The sequence below is a fragment of the Sceloporus occidentalis genome, unplaced genomic scaffold (assembly GCF_023333645.1).
Source record: "Sceloporus occidentalis isolate IW3139 unplaced genomic scaffold, rSceOcc1.0.p SCAF_3, whole genome shotgun sequence".
Classification (NCBI taxonomy): Eukaryota; Metazoa; Chordata; class Lepidosauria; order Squamata; family Phrynosomatidae; genus Sceloporus; species Sceloporus occidentalis.
Window position 1 is genome coordinate 187,613,756 of NW_028316983.1, and position 24,493 is coordinate 187,638,248.

The following is a 24,493-nucleotide window of genomic DNA, read 5'->3' on the forward strand; positions in this document are numbered from 1 at the left end:
TTAGGTTCACCATAATTTGGAAATGATTTGAAGGCACGCAACAACAATGTATTAAAGCTATTAATGTGTATCCTTTGAAAAGTTTGTTTCCCTGCATATTCAGTTCCTTTTTTTCTTCACATATTAAACAGTATATAACAAAGTTTGTACTTCAGTCAAGCTATTAGAATGGAATAATTTAACAAGTTGTCTCTATATTTGAGAAGCATTTAGGGTGCAGTGTTGTAAGCACCGTAGTCCTCAATAGAAATCTCTAGGGCTTTATCTTCCATTATAATCTGTATCATTATGATCTGAATCTGCCTTTATAAATGAAACCTAGTAGCTAGCTCCTGACTTAGAATATAGACCCATTCTTATTTTATCAAGAGATAAAATAAACCCAGTTTTAGATTTGTTAGGCTGTAAGGTACTAGATGGACATGTCATTTTACAATGTTATGTGTATCTAACAGAATTATGTAACTATAGTTTAGTTAATCCCTATCTATGTTGTACCTACTTGTTCTGTTTTCACTCTATGTGGGGTATAGTCTATAAATGTGCATATTACACTACTGGGATTTGTTTTACTTTTAGCAGAACTCTGGCCATTTAAAAAAAAAATACTGTTTAATCTTATAGTGCACAGAACTATTGAAAGGCGAACAATTTGTGCATCAATACAAAAACTTGTTTGGGCTAGCACAGCTCTAAGAATAAATAATGCACACAGTATTAACTGATTTTAACACCAATATCCATAGACAAACTTGTTTTTAATTCAGCATAAATGATAGGCCCATGGTTATCTCTGCTTCAAAGTACCGTCCGATTAATTAGGATTAGCTTCATAAAATAAGAATGAATTGTAGGATTTCTCCAATTCATTTGGGAGGACTTTTGTTTCCTGTTGCTGCAGAATTTGCAGAATAGAGCTAACAACAGTCCAGTTATATGTAAGATGGTCTAGCCTTGCAAATACAGTAATACTTGAAAAAGTGATTACTGAATACAAAAAACTCTAATTTTGGTTCTGATGAATATACAAATTTAATGAATTGTTAAAATATTGACCCATAATGGATCAGTATTTCAACAAAAGACTGTGGAATACATTTTAGAAAAGGACTGTGATCTTGTGAGCAATTTGTTGATTCTATACCAATATTTGGAGGACCAACCTGACAATTTTTAAGACTGACTTTTATTGCCCTTTTTAATGTTTTTAAGATTGTATGGTCTCATGTAGCTGTTGTATATTAATTGTAGATTAAAGACATCACAATCAGTTCAGTTTTAGAATTGGTGTCTGAATGCATAAGGAATAGGAATAGTGTTTTATTTAATTGGTGATGCAACATAGTAATAGAGCCTTTTTCTCTACAGAATAGACAATGGGGTGTATTAAAAGTAAAGATAAAGGTCCTACCTTGAAGTATAGGACTGAGAATACTCCAGAATCTATTACATCTCAAACCAGCCATTATGGATCTGATTCAACACAAACAACCCAATCGCCTGCAATAAAGGGATCCTCCGTTAATTTTAACAGCCATTCCATGACTCCTTTTGGTGGGCCATCTGCTGTGACACCTTTTGGAGGAGCAACTTCTTCATTTCCATCTGTGCCATGCCCATACCCTAGTGGCTTAACAGGTAAGCGCTATTTCAAAAATAATACCAAATAATCAGCATTTCCTCCAAGAAGAGAAACTAAACTAAAACCTGTGCTTGATGTGTATGTTCATTCATGGGTTTTCTTTTGACCTGCTGTGATCCCTGTATCCCTGTATATAGATCATATAATTATATAAAAACTCAAGCAGCATCAGGTGAATAACTTAAACTAATTCCTACCACTGAAGCCAGCAGTGAACACACTCTTCCGCTATTGGCAGGATAAACACTGTAGAGCTCAGCGTGCCACACTGTGCAATTTTGGGCTTGTCTGAGCTCCAGAAGGCTGCAGAGGGCATCACAGATGCCATTTTGGATGACAGAAATTACTCCAGTCATTTTTTTATTTTATTTTTTTGGTTTGGTTTTGGTTTTTCCACTGTTTCAGGGTGTGTAAGGTAGTAAAACAGAATGATTTAACCATGCTTATAAAACCTAGGTTATTTTCAGCTGAAAATAAATTTGGCAAAAAATGGGAGTGGGTTAGTTGGGATCTACCAACCCAATGGGCTGCATAATTTCTACTTCTGTGCTACAGGTATCAGGGAACATTACCAGTGCGATATATTTCCCTCCCGTAAGCAAAATTAGTTACATTGATATATTTTATTAACACACAATAATCAGCATTGCATATTTACTATTGTTTCAATGGTATATTCACTGAAAGTGTTACTTGGACATTTTGGAGCGTGGTATTTAAAATGATAACTCAGAAATAGATACCCACTTTTCATTCTTGAATTTTTCAGGGGAAAAAATGACGTTTCTGAACTGTAATTATGTGTTTGTGTGTAGTATAAATGAAGTTGTGTCCTAGGGATACTCAGTTGTTAACAATTTAATTACAATTTTGACAAGTCCCTGTTTGATATTGTATTCCTTTATTATGTTATTAATTAATTTTATAAAGCTGCATTTTTAAAAAGTGTGTGTGAAAAAATATAGAAGCCAGAATATTTCCACCCACATCACTGTGCATACTAAGAAAACTGAAGTTTGGTGCATATACTGTAGTGTCCATCACTAGGAAAACCTAAGACATTTATTCACGTAACAGTCACAGTTCACCTCATAATAAGGCTAACGTTCCAACAAGAACCAAATTAAGTCATACATGGAATGGAATTTGAAGGGACTGTGGGTTCCATGGCCACACCAAATTGAGATTTAAGCACACTGACAACCTGCAGCAAACAAAAACATGCAGCTGTGCTTGTTAAAAGCTAGTTTCACTTACTGATAATTTTACAAACATCTCTCAAGCCTCAACCTTACTGTTTTACTAAATTATAAAACATCAAGCACTTTATGCCATCTACGACAAATCTCTCATTCCCCCTCATACTATGTTGGGATATTTACATCACTTTTGCTGGGTTGATGTTGTGATATGGTAGCAGTAACAGGAAGGCACTCTGCAGCAATGATCATCTGTACTCGAAGTAAGTATGCAGGCAATTACAACTTTGATTGCAACTCGCTAAAAAGTATTGACTCTTAAGGTAAATTAAGGTTAAGAGCCCTGGTGGCGCAGTGGTTAAATGCCTGTACTGCAGCCACTCACTCACAAACCATAAGGTTGCAAGTTCAATACCAGCAAAAGGGCTCAAGCTCGACTCAGGCTTGAGTACTCAGATTGTTGGGGGCAATTGGCTTACACTTTGTAAACCACTTAGGGAATGCTTAAGTGCACTGATAAGCAGTATAGAAATATATTTGCTATTGCTGTTGCTAAATCGACACTATGTATTTTGAATATTTCTTTGAGTTGCCCTATTATAACGATAACCGTTTAGATTCATAGAACATAGACATGTAGTGCATAGTGAACTTGAGAAGTTACTACAATAAACCAATAAAAGTGAGGTAATAGAGGGTTTTAGAGAGAGTGGTTTGTTTGGCAAAGTTTACACGTTGTATTTTCTGATGTGTTGACATTTGCTTCTTACTGAAATGTGATAAATTATGCCATTTTTAGATCTCTCCTGAAATGAACTGCTGAAGGATTTTAAAATCAAATGTTTCCTGCATTATTAAAATACTAATGAACATGCCCAGCTTTGCTTGGATTGGAAAAGCCCTTACTTTGATACACTGAAGACTTGAAACAAAATCAGGCATGGTCAAAAATTATATATAGAGCTTGCCCCATCTGAGTGAACCCATGACTGTTGGGCAATCTCTAGGCATGGCCTCTTGCAGTTGTGCAGTCTGGAACCTTTTGAGGAAAGAGCTTTCCAACTGTATCTATGTGAGGGGCACTGCTTCAAGTGGGAGTGCTCCTGCATCACTTCATTCTCTATCAACTGCAAATATGCGTGCCGACACATACACACGCACACACTGTTTTATTATTAAAGAGGTGCATTAACAAATGGTGTGAAACAGTATATTTGAAGAGTGAAATTATATATTCCAATCAATTTTAACATGCAGGATTAATTGAGGTGCATTTGCAGATGAAACTGCATCCATAAATTCTATGTGTGTGTATGTGTGCATATGCATGCACCTTTTTATTGCCTGTTGACTTATATTGACACCGGTATTTCATAGGGATTTCTTAGGCAAGGATTACCCAGAAGTGTTTTTGCCAGTTCCTTCCTCTGAAATACAGCATATAACACCTGGTATTACATTGCATGTAGTGGTAGGGATTTTCACTTTCCATTGCATCCCGAGTCCTCCAGCAATCTCTATTTTAGAGGGCTGTGATGTACTCTGAAGCCCATTTGCAACCTACACTGAGGGTGGTGACCTGGGCAGATTCCATTGAGCTGGAATTCACACTGGAATTAGAGTTCTGACTCTTAACAGAATACAGTAAATTGTTCAAAAAGGAAGCTGTTGGTTTTCTCTGGATGTTCTAGCTATTGTGATCTAATTCAAATTTCTGTATACTGTATGATACAGTAAATTCTTCAATTTAGAACATTATTAATTTGTAAATTCCATATTTAGACTTCCTTTGTTTTCAGAAGGTATTTTCAGGATTCTCAGTATAAAACCTGTGTAATAAATGCATAGCTCATTGGTGAGCTTAGAAAAACTGAAAATTACATACTGTTTCCAAAATGCATCCTAGAGTAAAATTGTTTGCACGTGCACATACACAAATATACTCTCGTAGCAAAGAGAGCAGTATATATTATGAAGAAGCGCTACCCTTTTATTAACAGTCCTGCTTCCTTGCAGCCTCAGGTCCTTGGCTTCCTTGACTGTGTCTGTCCACCTGTAATGCAGTCATTTTCTTTTCCTACACCAATTCAACTTACAAATCGTAATTGTTTTTTTCCTAAGGAGTCATGTAATGAGTCACGTCTTTTCATGATATGTCTTTTCTAATGAGTCATGCTTTCCCATGATACACATTATAGTAGTATGCAAAATTTTCTTCATGAAAATATACATAGTGTATACAGTTAATTCTAGAAAAAAGTCAGCATGTGCTATATAAACTGTAGCAAACCCTTTGACTGCTTAGATCATGAAGAACTGTAGAATGCTCTAAAAGAAATAAGAGTGCCACTACATTTGACAGTCCTGGTGAGGAATGTATACTTAGGGCAAGAGGCCACTGTTAGAACAGAATATAGCAGGGGTAGGCAACCTTTTTGAGCCGGGGGCCGGGTTGCTGTCCCTCAGACAACTGGGGGGGGCGAAGCAGTGGGGTGGAGCTTCCACCTTCCGGGGGCAGGGCCACGTGCTGGGGTGGAGCTTCCACCCTCCAGGGGCGGGGCCGCATGCTCCACCCCCAGAGTAATAATAATAATAATAATAATAACACTAACAGTTACTAGCATGGAAACTACTAAAATGCAATTCAGAATAGAAGGGAGAAAGCATGCACCACTGTCTCAACCCAGAAAAGCACAAGGAGCTGAAAGGAGTTTTTGCAAAGAGACCACCAAGGGCAAGTAAATAATAATAACAGTAACAAGTTACTAGCATGGAAACTACTAAAATGCAATTCAGAATAGAAGGCTAACCCCCCTCCCCTAAAGAAGCAACCAACCTCTTTCTGGCTTGCTCTTGCTGGCCGTCTGGCTCCTCCTTCTTCCTCCTCCTCCTTTCCCTGCTCTTCTATTCATAAGGAGGAGGAGGGCAGAGGGCAAGGTGGAGCCCGATGCAGGCCTGCTGCAGCCCCTGGAACCCTGTTGGAGTGCTCCAGGGGCTGCACCTGGCCTCCTAATGGGCGCCGCCATTTTGTTTTTCAAAATGGCGGCCGAAGTCTCGCGTGAACTTTGCCATCCTGAGGTCACGCGAGACTTCGGCCGCCAGTTTGAAAAACAAAATGGCGGCCGGAGCGGCGCAAAAACGGGGGAAATCGGCGGCAATCGGCGGCAGGACTGCGCAGGGGCTGGCAGGAAGGCCTTGGTGGGCCGGATCCGGCCCGCGGGCCGCAGGTTGCCAACCCCTGGAATATAGAGAAAGAGAATGGTTCCTAATTGACAAAGGAATCAGGGAAGGCTGCATTCTATCATGCTATTTTTTCAACTGGTAACAGAAAATATCATATGAAGAACAGTTTTAAACTCAGAAGGAGGAGTGAAGAAAGGAGGAAGGAACATCAACAATCTAAGATATGCAGATAACATCATACTACTAATGGAAACTATCAGAGACTTGGAACAATTACTAAGGAAAGTTAAAGAAGACATAAAGAAAACAAAAACCACCACTGAAGATCTACATAAATTCAACCTAGATAATAAGGTAATCAAAATAGCGAAAGATTTCCCATAATCAAATATTGATCTAAATGGAAGAGTCAGGAAATCAGAAGAAGACAAGGCATGGGAAGAGCAACTATGAAAGAACTAGATAAGAAATGCAGATAGGAAGAAAATCAACTCATTTGAGCTGTGCACTAGAGAAAAGTACTGAGGATACTGTGGATAGCCTAATAGATAAATGGATCCTAGAACAGATTAAGCCTGAACTTTCATGAAAGCCAAGATGATGAAATTGAAGCTGTTGTAGTTTGGCCACATCATGAGAAGACATGCATTAGAAAGACAATAATGCTCAGTAGAAGGTAGTAGAAAGAGAGGAAGACTGCACACCAGATAATAATAATAATAATAATAATAATAATAATAATAATAATAATAATGTCCCGCCTCTTCCAAGGATCGAAGCGGGATTACATCATTAAAATAATACAATCCAATTAAGTAATCAATAAAATACTAATATTGAATTATACATCCCTATTAGTTCTTTAAAATCTCCAAATATGCCATCATATATGGCTGGGCTCACTCTGGAAGGTCATGGGCCTGACTCTGCAGGACCTAAGCAGAGCAGTGGAGGACAGGGGTTCTTGGAGATATCTCATCCACAGAGTCGACATGTGTCAGGGTTGATTCAAGGGCAGTTAACAAGAACAAATACAATTAATAAGTATGCAAACAATACAGAACATCTGTAAGTATTCATGTCATTTTATTAAAGTATCCAGCTCACTTTCCAAATGAAATTCATGAAATTTTTGGCGTTCTTCCTGTGTACAGTGCACCCACATCATACGCGGCTTTCAGCATATGTTGAAAGCCACACGCGGGGCACAAGGGGCGGCGCGTCCCATTTAGATTAATGGGGTGTGCGCCCACCGCCGCACCGCCACCACATGCACGAGCCCCATTACTTTCAAGTGGGGCTCGAGCATACACGTTTTTTTTTACACCGGGGGGGGGGGGGGGTCCGGAACAGATTCCCCGTGTAAAAAAAGGGCGCACTGTATTTGTCTTCTTCCTCTTTTGCCATGTTTAGCAACTGGCATGATTGCTATACTTTTGTTTTTCCTTAGGTGGTGTTACTGTTTTTGTGGCCTTATATGACTATGAAGCCAGAACTACAGATGACCTTTCCTTCAAGAAGGGTGAACGGTTCCAAATAATCAATAACACGTAATTATATTCTCATTTGCATTGGGGATTGATCAAGTTGAATCCTTTTTCACACTGCATAGCTGCCTTACAGGTGTAGTTATCCATTCATGGGAAGGCTGTTGCTTATTATGCTCTTGCATGCAAAATACCACATCTAGTTGGGTTCAGAAAGATAAAGGGAAACTGGATATTAACTTACCTATTTCTTGGAAGTAAGAATATCTTTAAAATGTTACTGTTACTTTGATGGTTACTTCATTGAATTTGTTTTTGTCATGTTTAAACCTGAAGTAGGATATTTTCAATAGTTTCATTTAATATGAACTTCTGGGCATCTTTCACATTCTGAAGATCTTTTGATCCTCTATATTAAAAGGTGTAAGTCTGCAAAACTGTCATTCCTTTTCAAAAGTAGGGGAACATTCTGTCTCCCTAAACTGAGGGACTAGAACTTTTCACAGTGCACCTTCCAGATCCACCTTTTCATTTTTGTTGATCAGAGCTTTACCAGAGACATAATGGACATTTCCCTTTCTATTGCAACTGTTAGCTCTCCATCAGAAAATCAGTACCATATATACTTGACTGTAAGTCGAGGGTAAAACTTAGGGATATTTAATGAAGGATGTAAAGGATGAAGAACGAACTTACAAAAGTCCAGCAGGCATAACTATTTATACTCATACTAAAGACTGGATGGATGAGAGAATAGAAGGGGGTCAGTGCTTCCAGGGCAGATTAAACTCTTGCATTTCACCATTACTATCTATCTATCTATGAGTTAAAATACAGTACTTACATTGACCCGTGGATAAGTCGACTCAGGTCTTTTGGGTGAATTTTTTAACCTAAATTTCTAGACTGATACATGAGTATATACAGTACTTTTTTATAGTACAATTTATTTGGTAAATCATTTCCTAAATTTAAGTGAGAGCTGATCAGCTAAACTGTATTTGAGTATAGTTTGTCTCTTCATGTTATTTCACTTTACAAAATGATATATTCATGTATATTTGGTGTAACTACCTTTTTTTTTCTTCAGGGAAGGAGATTGGTGGGAAGCAAGATCTATTGCAACAGGAAAGAGTGGCTACATTCCTAGCAATTACGTAGCTCCTGCAGACTCCATTCAGGCAGAAGAGTAAGGCATTGTTGTGTAATTGGTCAGTCATTTCACCCATAACCTTTCAACAGAATTACAGGCAGAAAACTTCCAAGCGAATATAAAATTTCTCCAGTCTAAGTGTCCAAATAGGCAAAATGAAACTAATCTCATAAATGTTTGTGTGTGGTGCGTGCGTGCATGTGCATGTATGCATGCTAGGAAAAACAGCTTCAGATCTGGTATTTACATGTGTTGCTCTTGATTCACATTAGCTTGGTACAATTTGCATATATTGAAGAGACATCTACAGCTAAACTATCATTGGGTGCCATTTACACTAGCTTTTTAGGTTTCTTTGAAGATACTCATTTCATTTTATTTGTTCCATTTGTATGCTGCATTTCTCCCAGAGTGGAATGCATGGCAGCACCCAAAGAGCATCAGTTAAAAAAACCTTAACAATACATTAAAAAAAAAATAATTTAAAATGCCCACATTAAACTATAAAATCATTTTAAAAACATACAAAAGTTAAAAAAAAATGCCTGGTAAAGTTGATTTGTGGGAGTTTGGCCAGCAGGTGCTACTTAGCTAGGCAGTTAAAGTAGTTACTTTGGTAGTACTTTGCCCACCCCTGCATTAGTGTTTGCTGTCATAAGAGGACCAGTGAGGTGGAAGGAAACATTTAGCGATACTGTCACTTTCAAGAGTCCCCCCCCCAGCCAGCTCAAACACAAAAGTAATTGGGGACTGCCTTCCAGTGAGCTTGTTTCTATTTTGTACAAGGTTTTACAAGATACGGAAATTACTTACAGTTCACTGGGCTCAAGTATATGGAAGTTGTCTTCACAGCAGCCATGTTTGTATAAAAGCTAACAGCCACAGTACATTCAGTTGCATTTCAGTAGCTTATTTCTGTGAAAAAGGCTGACAGAAGAACAGTATTCACATTGTTAGTAGCTTTTACCTTTTGCAGATTTTTTGACCCTCTGTTCCTATATATTAAGGGCAACAAGGTCATAACTAAATGGTTCACTTCCAATTGATGAGTGCTGAAATGCAACTTGTAGAATATAAAGGTAACATTCTGTTAACTTACTGTGGGTGGAATAGTCACAATGGATGATGATTCATACAGAGTTAGTCATTTGACAAAGATGCTCCAGGGTTGTTTTTCATGCCATATTCATTGCCATGAACCCCCTCCCCCTCTCTTTTTTTAAAAAATATATCTAAATCTTGATGGGAAAGACAATGTTCTGTCTATAGTGGTGTACTTTTAAATGCTGTAAAAAGAAGTCTATCAACATTGGTTTGGCATATTAGCCAGTTGCTTGTGTCACCATGCACTCACATACAGGTGCACACACTCCATGGAGTTCTTGGCATGTATAAAGAGCTTAGGGAGTTGGTTGGAGCCATGGCATCTCCTGTATTGATTTTTGTGACATTTTCCTGACTCATCCTTGGTTTTACCAATGTTGGGAGGTCAGACAAGAGTCCCACCTACCCAGTTCCTCTGTGGATTAGACAAAAGTTAAATTTTTATAAGAATCCCTGTCCTTCCCATGGGAACACAGTTTCCTTCTACAGTCATTTATTTTGAAAGGGGTAACAAAGATAACCACAGGGAAGGAGAGGAAAGCTGAGGGAGATTGTCCCATCTCAGCTTACTGACAGACTGGGGAAGCCCATAAGACTATGAAAACTGTAGCTCTCTCCCAGAAGCTATTTAGGTTGTAGTAGCATGTGGGACAAGTATATCCCCCATGCTCCTTCAACACTCAAGGTTGTTAATGCAGTTCATGAAGGAGGAAGCAGGAAAAAATTACAAGACTTCCTCCTCTGCTCCTCCCTTGTAAACTGCCACTGCTGTTCTCTGTACTTCTGGGGCAGTGTGGTAGTGGTGTGTGTGTGTGGGGGGGGGGTAGAATTGTGTTCTGAGGATGACAACTTAATTAGAAATCTCATCCTCCTTTGGGTGCACCTGGGACATAGAGAACGATCACGTTAACCACAGAATAATCCAGAGCAATATAAAGCTGGCCACTTGGATAATCCAGTGGAAATTACAAGAAACCACAGTAGCATTCGATCTATACATAATTCTGTTGCATAAATTGTATTTTAAAAATGTTTTTAAAGGTTTTTTTAATATATAAAAAATAAAACTACATTTAAATCATGTTATTTGCATGGGAGCACTAAGGCTATAATCAAAGAGCAACCCATTTTACTATAATTCATGTCGAGCAGAATGTGTGCCCTTTTGGGGAGAGGGGGGGTAAACTTATTTTGAAAGCTTATAGAGAGAGACTTAACTATCCTTGGGCTATGGACCAAGTGGCATGATTACTAATTTATAAATTGTATAGAATAAATTATATCTCCCTTTGAAATAGCAACTAACCCATCTCCAACGTGAAGTCAAAGGCTTTCGTGGCTGGCATCCATAGTTTTTTGTGGGGTTTTTGGTCTATGTGACCATGTTCTAGAAGAGTTTATTCCTGACGTTTCGCCAGGATCTGTGGCTGGCATCTTCAGAGAATGCCACATAGCCCGAAAACCCCACAAAAAACTAAACAATCCATTTTTATTTTAAAAGTGCATAAGAGGGAAATCCCCCAATCATAATGAACTAGTTTTCACTTTAAGATGCAACTTCCTTTTATAATATATTATATTTACATTTATATTATCTACATTAACCAAAATATTGCAGTACTTACTTAAGAATATTTTTCCTTTGAATTCTTAAGATGGTATTTTGGCAAGATGGGCAGGAAGGATGCAGAAAGGTTACTTTTAAATCCCGGGAACCAGCGTGGTATTTTCCTAGTTCGAGAGAGTGAAACCACAAAAGGTATTATTTTCATTTTACCTCATAGGACAAAAGACTGTTATTTTGTTTATAAAGATGTTGTTAAAAGCAAGTTATCTTTTCCCTCAGGTGCTTACTCTCTCTCAATACGTGACTGGGATGAGATTAGAGGCGATAATGTGAAACACTACAAAATTAGAAAACTTGACAATGGTGGATACTACATAACAACTCGAGCACAGTTTGAATCTTTACAAAAGCTTGTTAAACACTACACAGGTAAGCTTTAAATCATAAAATTCTATAGCTTGATATATTACTTTGTACATAGTAGATGGAAGTCAGAAGTGTGCTAAAGATGTGTTAAGAATACTTTTGGTCTTGGGAAGATTACTGAAAATGTCACTTGGTTGTTTTACTATGTCTGGCAATTTTTTTAAAAAAAACCTTTTTTTTCTAATTACCAGATCATGCTGATGGCTTGTGCCATAAATTAACAACAGTGTGTCCAACTGTGAAACCGCAGACACAGGGTTTAGCAAAAGATGCCTGGGAAATTCCTAGAGAATCATTACGGTTAGAAGTTAAGCTTGGCCAGGGATGCTTTGGTGAAGTATGGATGGGTAAGTATCATATGGAGAAGAACTGCAGAAACAGTAGAACATCCAGAATATTTGTGTTACTCTGACAGTACCCCTCTATCATAACTGACAGTTTAATGCACTGCTTTCTTAGGAACATGGAATGGGACTACAAAAGTAGCGATCAAGACACTAAAACCTGGTACAATGATGCCAGAAGCTTTCCTACAAGAAGCCCAAATCATGAAGAAATTAAGGCATGATAAACTAGTTCCGCTATATGCTGTCGTGTCTGAGGAACCAATCTACATAGTCACTGAATTCATGACAAAAGGTACATACTTCTTCTTGGACATAAATCAAAGATCTGAAGACAGTAATGTTTTGTGAGGTACATTGTTTAGTTTTTTAATTGTTTGTTTGGATATTGTAGAAGAGACTATAAGTGTTTAGGCTGGATTCTAAAAAGCATCTACCTGGATCTTCACTGCAGATAATTTGCTGCTCTCAAGAAGATTCTTAACATTTACTAGTATGTTTCTTATGCTGCCACAGTTTTAATTATCCTGCCTTGGGTTCAGTTGGGAAAATATCCAAGAACTTTATTACTATTATATAGGATTGCCATTTGTATTTGCGGCAATATTAATGCTACATAAATTTTAATATTAATTTGAAACTACTTGAAATAAGAAGGTTGTCTAAACAACTCTTGTTCACATAGTTTAGTATTATGAGCACAAGCAACTGCAAGGGGAAAACTGCAAACGTCTGCTTCCTTCAATTAAATACAGTTTGTCATTCTGTCCAAACCAGGAACTGCTGATAGTACAGTATTAGCAAAAGTTTATTATTATTATTATTATTATTATTATTTGTATCCCGCCTCTCCCTGTATTGGATTGAGGCAGGTAACAGCAAACAAGAACAATAAAATCAAACGTGAGTATCAATAGATAAAAGCATAACAGGACATATTAGATCCTAGTTCCCCTATCTCCCTCCCTCCCTAAAATACCATTAAAAAATAATTCCCAATAAAATGGTTAATAAAATAGATCGAGATCAAGGTCTGGTGGGTACAGTTAAACAAATGGGGAGTGAAAATTCTGAGGAGATCAATTTGGAAAGGCCTGCCAGAAGAGATCCGTTTTTATTGCCTTCTTAAAGGCCTCCAATTATGTTATATGGCGGATTTCATCCGGCAGGTCATTCCAGATTTTTTGAGATTTTTGGTTTCTCTGAACAAGCAAATATTAAGGACAGTGTGACTTTTTTGAACAAACCATAACACTGAGGTTTGGGCATCATGCCAAACTGCAGTTAGCTGCAGATCGAAGAGGCTTCTAATCCTCCCTAGTAGTCATTCTGGAAGACAAGTCCCTCCTATCCAGGTCCAAAAAAATCAGGCAAACTTAGAATGTTTCATGAACAAGAGACAAGAACAGTGAGGTCAAATACTCTGCAAGTTGATATGCTATGTACTAGTATGGAACATCTGGAGTCTACCCTTCTTCAACACTGCCCATGATATTGTATATACATCCATTTGCACAGGCCATTTTTCCTTGAGCATTCTTCTTATGTTGAAGTGATGTCTCATAAAGCTATTAAAGCTATTTCTTTTGGGGGAGGCCTGTGTTATATCATTAAGTTTAAGTTGTTACAAATTAATATTAACACTCAGTATAATAAACCAAAGGAATTTTACTACTAATTGAAACATGTAATTTCCTTATCTCTACACATAACAACAACAAACTGCCTTTATATCCATTTGATTAGAATCTACCATGACATGCACTTAAGACAAATGCAGCACAAAAAGCACATTCTGAAACCGAGGTCTGTGTAAAATTTTGTGAAAGTTTGTTTGAATTAAAAACTTAATTATATTTTAGAATAATATTAAAAAGATAATGGATCCCACAGCTGGAAAATATATTAGAATTGTCCCATCTATAGTTTTTTGTGGGTTTTTCAGGCTGTGTGGCCATGGTCTAGAAGAGTTTATTCCTGACGTTTTGCCAGCATCTGTGGCTAGCATCTTCAGAGAATGTTGGCCTAGAAGAGAGCTGGATGTATATATACTGTGTGACCCTGGGTCTGGAGGAATTCCATTTTAATCTGTGTATTGTTCTGTTGTTAATGTCAGGGCCCCAGGGTGGGAGGATATGCAAAGAGGATTAGTGTCTGCTAATTGTGATCATTATCTGCTGGGAAAGCTCCTGACTGGGTGATTTCTCATTTGCATTTGCTGAGTCCTCATTTTGCTTTTCTACAGGAATGGTAGCCAAACTTTGTTTATTTTCAAAGTTTCTTCTTTCCTGTTGAGATGGATGACTTTCAATAATCAATGAGTAGTTTAGAAATCTATAGTGAAACATAGAAAGCAAAACCATTTTAGAAGCTACAAACAAAAGCATTTGCTCTGTCTGTATACAGGAAAAGGAATTTAGATTAGGGCCCCATCAAGGATGCAGGGATGCAGGAATGTTTGCAGAACAAAATGACCCTGTGCTCTACCAAGGCTTCATTTAGCGCTTGGTGTTCTTCTAATGAGCCATAATACATCAAGGCATCAAGAGATAAAAGGGTAGCATCCCTGGCAGGGGAAGGGGGGCAAATTAACACATAGGTGATAAGAGAAAAGAATGTAACCAAATGCGCCTTAAGTGTATTTTAATGTATTCATATATCTTTGCTCTGATTGCAAGAAAGTTCTATATGTGTAAACTTTGAAACAGCCAATAGAATGTATGGAAGAAACTTCTTTGTTTTAACCCCTATAAAACCTGCCATTTTATTCAAAACGAGGTCCCAAAATTTTTGGAATACTAATTTGTTTTGGGATTGCCAGCAATAAACTGTGTTTTTCATCTGACTTTGTTCCCTTCTCATTCTTCTGCTCTGTCAAGCCGAAGGGTTGCTGCAGGCTTTTGTGAGAGAGGCTCACAGGTGGCTGTTTTTCCACAACACTGTTGAAGTTGTCCAGGTGTCTGGATTTCAATGGCTTCCCTGTACATTCTGATTTGATAGTTGTTGGCATGGTCCAGAATTTCAGTGTTAACAAACAGTATTTTATGCTCAGGATGGTTTATAACATGTTCTGCCACTGCTGATTTTTCCAGCTGACTCAGTCTGCAGTTTCTTTCGTGTTCCTTGATTCGTGTTTGTGCACTGCGTTTGGTGGTCCCTATGCAGACCTGTCCACAGCTGCAAGTCTACATAGGGACCACCAAATATAATGTACAAACACAGATCAAGGAACACGAGAGATACTGCAGACTGAGTCAGCCGGAAAAATCAGCAGTAGCAGAACATGTTATAAACCATCCTGGGCATAAAATACTATTTGATAACACTGAAATTCTGGACCATGCCAACAAATATCAGGTCAGAATGCACAGGGAAGCCATTGAAATCCACAAACACCTGGACAACTTCAACAGGAAAGAAGAAACCTCGACAGTAAAAAAAAGTTTGGCTACCAGTCCTGAAGAACAGCAAAATGAGGACTCAGCAAATGCAAATGAGAAATCACCCAGAGTCAGGTGCTTTCCCAGCAGATAATGATCACCAATTAGCAGACACTAATCCTCTTTGCATATCCTCCCACCCTGGGGCCCTGCCATCAACAGCAGAACAATACACAGATTAACATGGAATTCCTCCAGACCCAGGGTCACACAGTATATATACATCCAGCTCTCTTCTAGGCCAACATTCTCTGAAGATGCTAGCCACAGATGCTGGCAAAACGTCAGGAATAAACTCTTCTAGACCATGGCCACATAGCCGAATATAGCCGAAAAACCCACAAAAAACTATGGATGCCGGCAAGGAAAGCCTTCAACTTCACATGTCCCATTTATGTTTCTTTCCTTTAGGCATTTTCAGCTGCATCTAAATTCATGCTTTACTGTCTTTCTGCAGGTAGCTTACTAGACTTTCTTAAGGAAGGAGAAGGGAAATATTTAAAGCTTCCGCAGTTGGTGGACATGGCTGCTCAGGTATTGTTTGACGATAAGATGTCTTGCTAGATTAGTATCGGAAGACATGTAAAAAGGCTGGAAAATGGCTGTCATTTCTTACTAGCATATAGCTTTTTCAGCTTCTGATTATTTAATTCTGCTGCAAAATACTAATTATTACTGCACATGTTCGAATAAAACATATATGTTAATCTAAAAATTGACACCAGTTTTACATTTGTAATAAGTAATTTAACATAGTTACACAGGAGTAAACATTTTCATAATTGTCTGTTATGTATTTCATGAACTGAACACATTTTTGTTAATATGCATTTAAAAAAAAAAAGATTGCAGATGGTATGGCCTACATTGAAAGAATGAACTACATTCATAGAGACCTTCGGGCAGCTAACATTCTTGTGGGAGACAACCTGGTGTGCAAAATTGCAGACTTTGGCCTAGCAAGGTTAATAGAGGACAATGAATACACTGCCAGACAAGGTACACATTTACTTTTCAAACTAACAGTTACTGTCATTGGATTAAAAAATCTGGATTGTTGGTTAGAACATGCTGATTCAGTAATCATTTTATTGTTTCTAATATGCTAATTGTTTCAGAGATACATATATGTTCACTACTCCATTTATAGTAGTGCTTAATAAGAAATTCAAAATTCTATAAAAAGGTAGGTCACTATTTAATGAGATCTATAACAGCATATGGGATATATCCAAGGACATTCAGAGAACCAACACAGCTCTGGAAATCATCTTTCTGATGTATATGATGAATTTAACAGTGGTATGTTGTGAAGTTTAAGCCTAGACCTTTTAAAACTGTTCCAGAATAAGTCATTTGAAAATTCCTTTCCAATAAATTATTATTATTATTATTATTATTATTATTATTATTATTATTAACCACCTTTATTTATAAAGCGCTGTAAATTTACACAGCACTGTACATACAATCTTTATAATTAGATGGTTCCCTGCCCTCAGGCTTACAATCTAAAAAGGCATGACACAAAGGAGAAGGGAGTGGTGGTGGGGAAGGGAATGAGGTCCAGCAGTTCTTCTCTACCTCCGAGGCCTGGACCAAGGCAGATGGACTGGAGGGAGGGCTTGGCTTCTTGGAGCTAGCCTGCCTCTCTCTCCCTCAAGATGGTGGATGACGGGATCAAAAGATGCAGTATACCATCATTTTCCTCTTTAGGGGCAAATCAGCATACTGAAAGAGGGTAGCAACCCTGTAAATGGTATATCTGTGTCAGACTGCATATTCCAGAAAGCCACATAGTACAGCCATTCCAGAAGACCGAGAATAGGATATGCATTCCTCAAGTTCCCACTTTAGGTAGAGCTTTTGAAATCTAGTCCCCCCCCCCCTTCCCATCCCACATGCTGATTTTCATGTATAAAGAACTTCTTCATGGAGAAACATTATTTAAAAGGCCCTTCTCCTGCCTGCAAACAGAACAATCTCAGTCTTAACAAAAGCTGCAGGATGTACATATGTTATCAGGTGACTCATTTTGCTATTTTCCTCCCAGCACTAAGACAAGTGCTGCTGCTGTGGACCACATGAGCTCTCAGTAGTTTCCTTATAGTTTTGTCCTTCAGCACAACAAATATGACTTAGCAAGATAGACTATTCTTTTTCAAGGAATCTCATATTTTTAAAATATTATTGGTTGCTGCCAAAGATAAAAATAAAATAAAGTTGACATTAGTCTGATCAGCAATAGAAAAAAATATTATTTATATGGTATATAAATACAAAATGAGAGTGAAACTGCATGCGATTTTGTGGCATGGGATGTCACATGAGATGAACCTGAGACTCCTTCTGAACCTGGAGCTTAAAAGGAGAGGGGGGTGAACTTCTTCCCCTTCCCAGACTCAACACTTGTCTATAGCATAAAAATCTGCTTTACCTGTGTACTTGCTGGATGTAAATAGAGATCATACATACTTTTGCTTCCCATCTCCAGTCTAAGCTGGAGAGAAAGGGAAATGCATATAGGCTGGCTTCAATATCCTACAATTTGGAACACTCACTGGTTGCAGAGGAAGACAAAGGAGTGTATCACACAGAGGAAAATTGGAAGTTTAAACAGGATTTATCCCATGAAAATCGCACAATTACTATTAAATCACAATTAAGATTTTCACACACAGTGGTAATTATCTCAGGAATAATCATGCAATAAACAGCAGCAAATCATTCACAGAAATTTCCTGTGAGTGATTTGTTGCTGTTTATTGCCTGGTTATTCCTGGGTTAATGGTGTTTTAATAGCTTTTGATCACGACGTTGTGTGAAAAACTTTATCACAATTGTGCAGTTTTTGTGGGCTATTCCCAGGATAATGGTACTTTATTCACGATGTCGTGTGAAAATCTTAATCGCAAATGTGCAGTTTTCACGGGATACCCCCCATTTACACTTCCAATTGTCCCCATGTGAAAAACTCCAAAACCAATATGCTTCCACTCTCTTGGGCACAATTGTAAAATGAATACCTCTGCTCTAGCTCTAAACTGTTGAAGGGGAGTGGCTCATTGACCCCTTCTCTGCCACATTTAGAATGAAAGAAAGGAGCAAATCCCTTAAGCCATCCTGTTTGAAGACACAGAAAGTTTGGGACAGTAGGCTTGGTAGCAGGCAGTGGCTGAATGGGTGGCTTCAAGGTGGATTGGGGCCACAGCATGTGGTTCCCATGGCCCCAATCTGCCTTCAGAAGGTGCAGCTTCAAGCCGCTCCTTCCACTGGCCTATTTCAGTCCATAGTCATGTTAGTCTGGACTATCAATATGCAATGGGCAATATCCTTGTAGCACTTTTGAAGCTAACAGTGCAGAGGAAATTATAGCTTAAGCTTTTGTAGACTTTGTCTATATCCTCAGATGCATACGTTAACACAAGTAATGCAGGGGAAAGAAATTCTCAAGATACTATTTTCTCACAAAATAATGATAAGCATTGTATAGGTACTGCTTTACCAAAACTGTTTTTAAAGTTAATTATTAATAACTAATACAAAGAGGAATTGTGATTGTTCTCCACTTTAGGGGCCAAATTTCCAATTAAATGGACGGCACCTGAGGCTGCACTATATGGTCGGTTTACAATTAAATCTGACGTCTGGTCATTTGGAATTTTGTTGACAGAGCTTGTAACAAAGGGTCGTGTACCATACCCAGGTAATAAAAGTCTAATCAATCATACTGTATGAGAATATAATTGTTATTGCTTACTGGGGGTAGGAATCAACTGGCCTTCCAGATGTTGGTCAACTGCAGTGATCAGCACCTGTAACCAGCACAGCCAGTGAATGCTGGTAACTGCAGTTCAACAACCATCAAAATGCTGCTGTATCATTTTGTATTCTGCTGATTGTTGTGCATTTTTCTCTGTATAAATCAGTACAGTGCAAGGCCCATTTTTAAAATAATTCCTTTCAATATAGGCTAAACTAGGTATTGTTCGTATATGAATAAGTGTTATACACTGAACTAAAACTATCAAAAATCCTTTTAAATATTGTCGTTAGACTGTTCTTGTGTATGAGAAGAATAAAGCATACAAACAATATTTAAAATAGATAATATCCACCTCACAGTTTTTTTCAAACAGTAGTTGACATGATAATTTGGATTCAAAGATGGACAGTATTTATATAAGAAAAAAATAAGAAAAATTCAATGGCTTTGTAAAGTCTTCTCAATGCTTAAATGGAAGAGGAGTAGTAGTGAAAAGAAGAATAAAAGGCTACATTCTACTATGAAATAGGGAGTAAAGCTTAAGATCAAGGCATGAGGGGTGTTTTACTTTTCTTTATTCACCTGTTGGTTACAAGATATATGCATACTTATTATTCTAACAGTCAGATGTAGGGCTGAAAAATGAGGATGATGCCATACATACAAGGGAAGAGGAGAAACTCTTTGAAGAAAAAATAGTGAAAGTCTCCTTGGAATCTGCCCTCTCATTCTGATGCCAGATTGTGAGGGAGGGGTGATGGAACAAATTCCACTCTCTGGTTTTGTATGCAATGACATACTAGGTACAAACTATGGTTAACCAACATCAAGCTTTGCTTTCAAATCCTGGTTTATTTGGCCCCAATCCTTGGTGTCCTAACACTGTTGGAGTAACATTTCCCATCACCAATTTAGTTTAAATAAATTATAGTCTGCATTACCTCTGAACCTGCTTTGTTTTCAGAAAAGCTTCAACACCTTCTTCAGTGGTCATCAGTGTTGTTGGATATAAATGTCAATATCTGTATAATTGTAGGCATGGTGAACCGAGAAGTTTTGGAACAAGTGGAACGTGGCTATAGAATGCCTTGTCCTCAAGGGTGCCCAGAATCTCTCCATGAATTAATGAAACTGTGTTGGAAGAAAGATCCTGATGAAAGACCAACATTTGAATACATTCAGTCTTTCTTGGAAGATTATTTTACAGCTACAGAACCACAATACCAACCTGGAGACAATTTATAATGTCACATCTTGCATACCATGCATAGATCTGCCAAATGTAAAATATTTTCAAAAAATTCCTTGTCACTTAGAAGGACTTAAAGGAAAGCAAATTACCATTTGTGTGCTCTCAGTGGCTAGCAAACTGGAATTCCAGAATATGATTGCAGAAAATGACTTTTAAAGTGTTATAGTCAAATACATTAATGGGGTAATATTTTCCTCCCCTATCATACACGGGTCCAAAGGAAGCATTGAAAAAAAGGGTTGTGGAATGAGCATTACCTTTTAAAAGACTAATTCATATGACACAGGAAGCCGAGAACCTCAAATTCCCTGGCTTAGTGTTAGTACACAGTACATGGTCATTCCAACTGACAGGAAGAGATGTTAACTCCAGGGTATCTGTAGTCTCTGGCAAGTTGGGATTAAAACCAAACCAACAGTTGCAAGTGAATAAAACGAACTGCATGTTCCAGCACACTGCTGATCCTCTATAAGCCGTGGTTCCTGCAGATCCCTGGCTACCATGTCATGTGACCATGACAAGAGTGGAACTGCTAATCTGGTTTTTCCCCCTCCTACTTTTTAGCTTTTTACTGCTAATGGCAACACCGGTAATTATATAAATATCTGAACTGAAATGTTGAAAGAACAATAGAGTTTCCGGGACCAATCAATTCCAGATTTATAAAATGTCCTGCATCCAGAGTAAAACAATGATGGGTTTTCACTGAAATGAGATCAATACAGCCCTGATTTTTTTGGGGGAAATAGTCATTTAATTAGGGTAGAAAAAGTATTCTTTACAAAAGCAAAAAGAAATTATCAACTTGATTAAATGCTAGACCTCATTAGTGGAATTGAAGAGCATAATGCACTGTGTTGATACTTTATGTTAATGTAACTGGAAAGTAGCACATGGGGATTTTTTCCTGCATAGTTTAATTAAGAATGATTAAGGTAACTACAAAATGAATTAATGTTTTATATGTTAAAAGATGAATAATGTTCAAACTTGAAACCACAAAATGCAATTAGAGGGAAAGAGAAAATCTCCATAATTTTTAAAAATATAACCTTTTAGAGTAATATTTCCAGTGTACCATGGCCCAGTTCTTTATTTAAGGGGCATCTTTCAGAAGAGACAAATCTAGAACAGAGAAAGATGCAGTCAATATCAGTGAGTACTTCCAAAGTAAAATGTCAAAGATTCAGGGATTCATTTGATTGCACTTCTGCTTTTCTTAAAAAGATATACACAGACACCACAACAATGCATTTATGAAGAACGTGACCTTAAAAGCTAAGAGACCCCCACTGGGTTGGATCCAAAGCTCACCACAAATGAAAAGGCTCCTTGTGTTGGTGTAGGCATTCACCTCACACACTGTTCTAGATCCATCTCATGCTGTCTTCTACAGGGACTGCCTATTCTTTAAAGCAGAATTCCAGAGCCATAAGGGACTGCAGTGGAAGGGGAAAACTGTGAAAATGCTTCTCTGTACCTGCAGGATCACTCACTTCCCAGAATCCCACTCTGCAACTCCTGATCCAGCCCAGTGTAGTTAATATTAATGGTGACAAATCAGGGATTGACCTTTAGCCCTCAGATACTACATCTAGACTCCAACCCAGATGGCATTGCATGAGAGCTAGGGTTCTACAGTTCTTTTGAAAAAGTCAAAATTCCACAAAATGTTGGAAGTGGAATTGAGGTGAGACTTGATCCAGCTCACCACCTCAGATCCCACTGACCACAGTGGGAAATGTGTCTTTTCTAAGGGCTGGTGAATGGATTGGATTGGACTGCATGTGCCATTCCCCATGTGATTAAACTGCAGAAGCCTTCTTCCATATATGTGTTACCCCAAGTATAATGGGAAGTAAGATTTTACCATAGCTTCTGACATATCAAGCAATAAAATTCCTATTGGCATTGTTAGAATTTGCCGGTTATACTCAAAATATATTTTGCACTGCAAAGGTTTTCTGTGAAAATTACTATAATTCTTGTTCTGACGAAACAAATATACCTGTTCAGAAGTTTTGAATTATCTCAGAATTATTTTTATAAAATAGTGCAATCATGTTGCATTTCTCCCTATCATTTATATTTCCCTTACTATGAAATTTTTAAAGGGCTTTATGTAGAAAATAATTATGGGATTGTATTCCCCCCCCCCCCCTTTATTTTAGAATGGGTAACACAATTATGTTTGTGTAATAAATCAAAATATCAGGAAGTTATTCTGGTATTGACTGGGTTTTAATTAACAAATGAAACAATTCATTGTAACATCATTTGTATAGAAATGAAATTTAAAGAACACTAATTTAATGAACTTGTTAATGAAAAAATTATGCATTTTTAGCTTCCGTATCTATGATTTTTTTGATAGTGTTTTACCTCAAGACTTTGATGGGAACTTATTTTGTCAAATGAGAACTCAATGTTGAAACACTTTTTATAAATAGTAGTATGTTTAAAAGTGTAATTATTTTTATAAAATATGGTGTTAAATATGTTTTGCAGGACTGATTTGAAATTAAATTACAGAAGCTTATTTTTTAAAAAAAATAACCTGATAAATTTTCAAGCTTCTTTGTTAACACTTATATCTAATGCATGATTACCTGAGAGCAAGTCCATTATACTTCAAGTGTGGCTTACTTCTGAGTAGACATGTATAGGACTGAACTTTTTAAAAAGACAATTTTTTTACTCTGCAGGATTGTGATCTCAACTGTTTCATTTTGCATTCTTTTTAAGAGATCAGAAGACATTTCAGAGTACATTTTGCAGATGCCACAATTTATTACTTAGAATTTTTTCTAGAGTATAAGCGCTGTTTTTCAAAGTGAATTATCAATTCTATCTGAAAACCCATAAGACATATTTTGAATCCTAATGATTGCTAAACACTAATGATGACTGTGCTACATTTGCATGAGGCACTTTGTTACACTGCACATGCTAATAATTTATATAGTTTACATTGATTTGAGGGATACAGACTAAAAAAAGATTAATTCTTGATACTCCCTTGTCTGCCCCTGCACCAGCAGATCACAGATGGAGGTTGTATTTGGGCTATGTTTCCCAATTGCAAGCAAGGGGAAAACTAGTGTGGAGGAGATTCCATGAATGGAATAGTAAGTGCTTACTTTGCATGCACCTCAGGATTTCACATGCACCCCTGTGTTGATGGGCGTGGAGAATTTTGCACCCATTAGCAGTCACTTGCATGAGAGATGAGGTTGTTGTTTTTTAAGTGGATTGCCTCTCACTGAATTGGGAGCATTGAAGCACAAATAAACTATTAGTTTCTACACAATCCCAGTTACAAGAAATGGATGCCATCATCTTCTTGTGTGGCTCTTATTTCACTTGGGACTTGTGATGGGAACGTTCCTGATAGATTGTGCCTCTGGGTATAACTTATCAACCACTATTTATATACAAACTCACTTCATTTTACATACAGTTGTGTGTATTGTGTCCCATGTCTTCTGCCACCACCTCATTTGTTAGTCAATATTGTAAAGCCAGTCCCAATGTCTCTAATATGTAGAAGTGCCATTGTATATTATGACTTTAGAACTGAAAAAAAAAAAACATTTTCTACACATCAGAGATGATAATGCCAATTTCTACATGTTTTCAACTACCTTTATTGTATTTTCAGCACTTCCTGTACTGTAATCATGGCTAATCATTTAAGAATGATTTTGATATTTTAATGGAAACAGTTATGTAACATTTCTGATCAAAACTGTACTACAAGCCTTGTCTATCGGTTTTGTTGAAGAAACATTGTGTGGTAACCTTCCATTTTTTTATTTTATTTTTTGGTTTGGTTTTCCTATCATGCTGTGTTCACATGCTTAAATATTTTTAATATTTTATTACTTTTGCATAATTAAACTTCCCAAAGTTTAATAAATATGTAGTGGA

At 37.5% G+C, this 24,493-nt stretch overlaps 1 protein-coding gene and 1 long non-coding RNA gene across 3 annotated transcripts in view; one reads left to right on the top strand and one right to left on the bottom strand.

Moving 5' to 3' along the window:
• The window catches only part of YES1 (YES proto-oncogene 1, Src family tyrosine kinase), a 46,720-nt gene extending 22,227 nt beyond the window's left edge, over window positions 1-24,493 (top strand). Inside the window, exons 2-12 of one of the 2 annotated variants that reach the window (XM_089517140.1) lie at window positions 1,369-1,638; window positions 7,475-7,574; window positions 8,602-8,700; window positions 11,424-11,527; window positions 11,615-11,764; window positions 11,953-12,108; window positions 12,221-12,400; window positions 16,003-16,079; window positions 16,391-16,544; window positions 19,120-19,251; window positions 20,276-24,493. In XM_089517140.1, the coding sequence (XP_089373266.1) occupies window positions 1,377-1,638; window positions 7,475-7,574; window positions 8,602-8,700; window positions 11,424-11,527; window positions 11,615-11,764; window positions 11,953-12,108; window positions 12,221-12,400; window positions 16,003-16,079; window positions 16,391-16,544; window positions 19,120-19,251; window positions 20,276-20,556 (1,695 nt within the window). In that variant the 5' untranslated portion in view covers window positions 1,369-1,376 and the 3' untranslated portion in view covers window positions 20,557-24,493. The remainder of the gene's footprint in view (window positions 1-1,368; window positions 1,639-7,474; window positions 7,575-8,601; window positions 8,701-11,423; window positions 11,528-11,614; window positions 11,765-11,952; window positions 12,109-12,220; window positions 12,401-16,002; window positions 16,080-16,390; window positions 16,545-19,119; window positions 19,252-20,275) is intronic. The other variant, XM_089517142.1, reaches the window with a different exon arrangement.
• LOC149317233 (uncharacterized) lies at window positions 1,411-20,497 on the bottom strand. Its single transcript, XR_016280609.1, has 4 exons — window positions 20,253-20,497; window positions 11,394-11,499; window positions 9,478-9,591; window positions 1,411-1,500 (listed from the first exon to the last, which is right to left on the bottom strand). It is a non-coding gene; the product is annotated as an uncharacterized LOC149317233 (long non-coding RNA).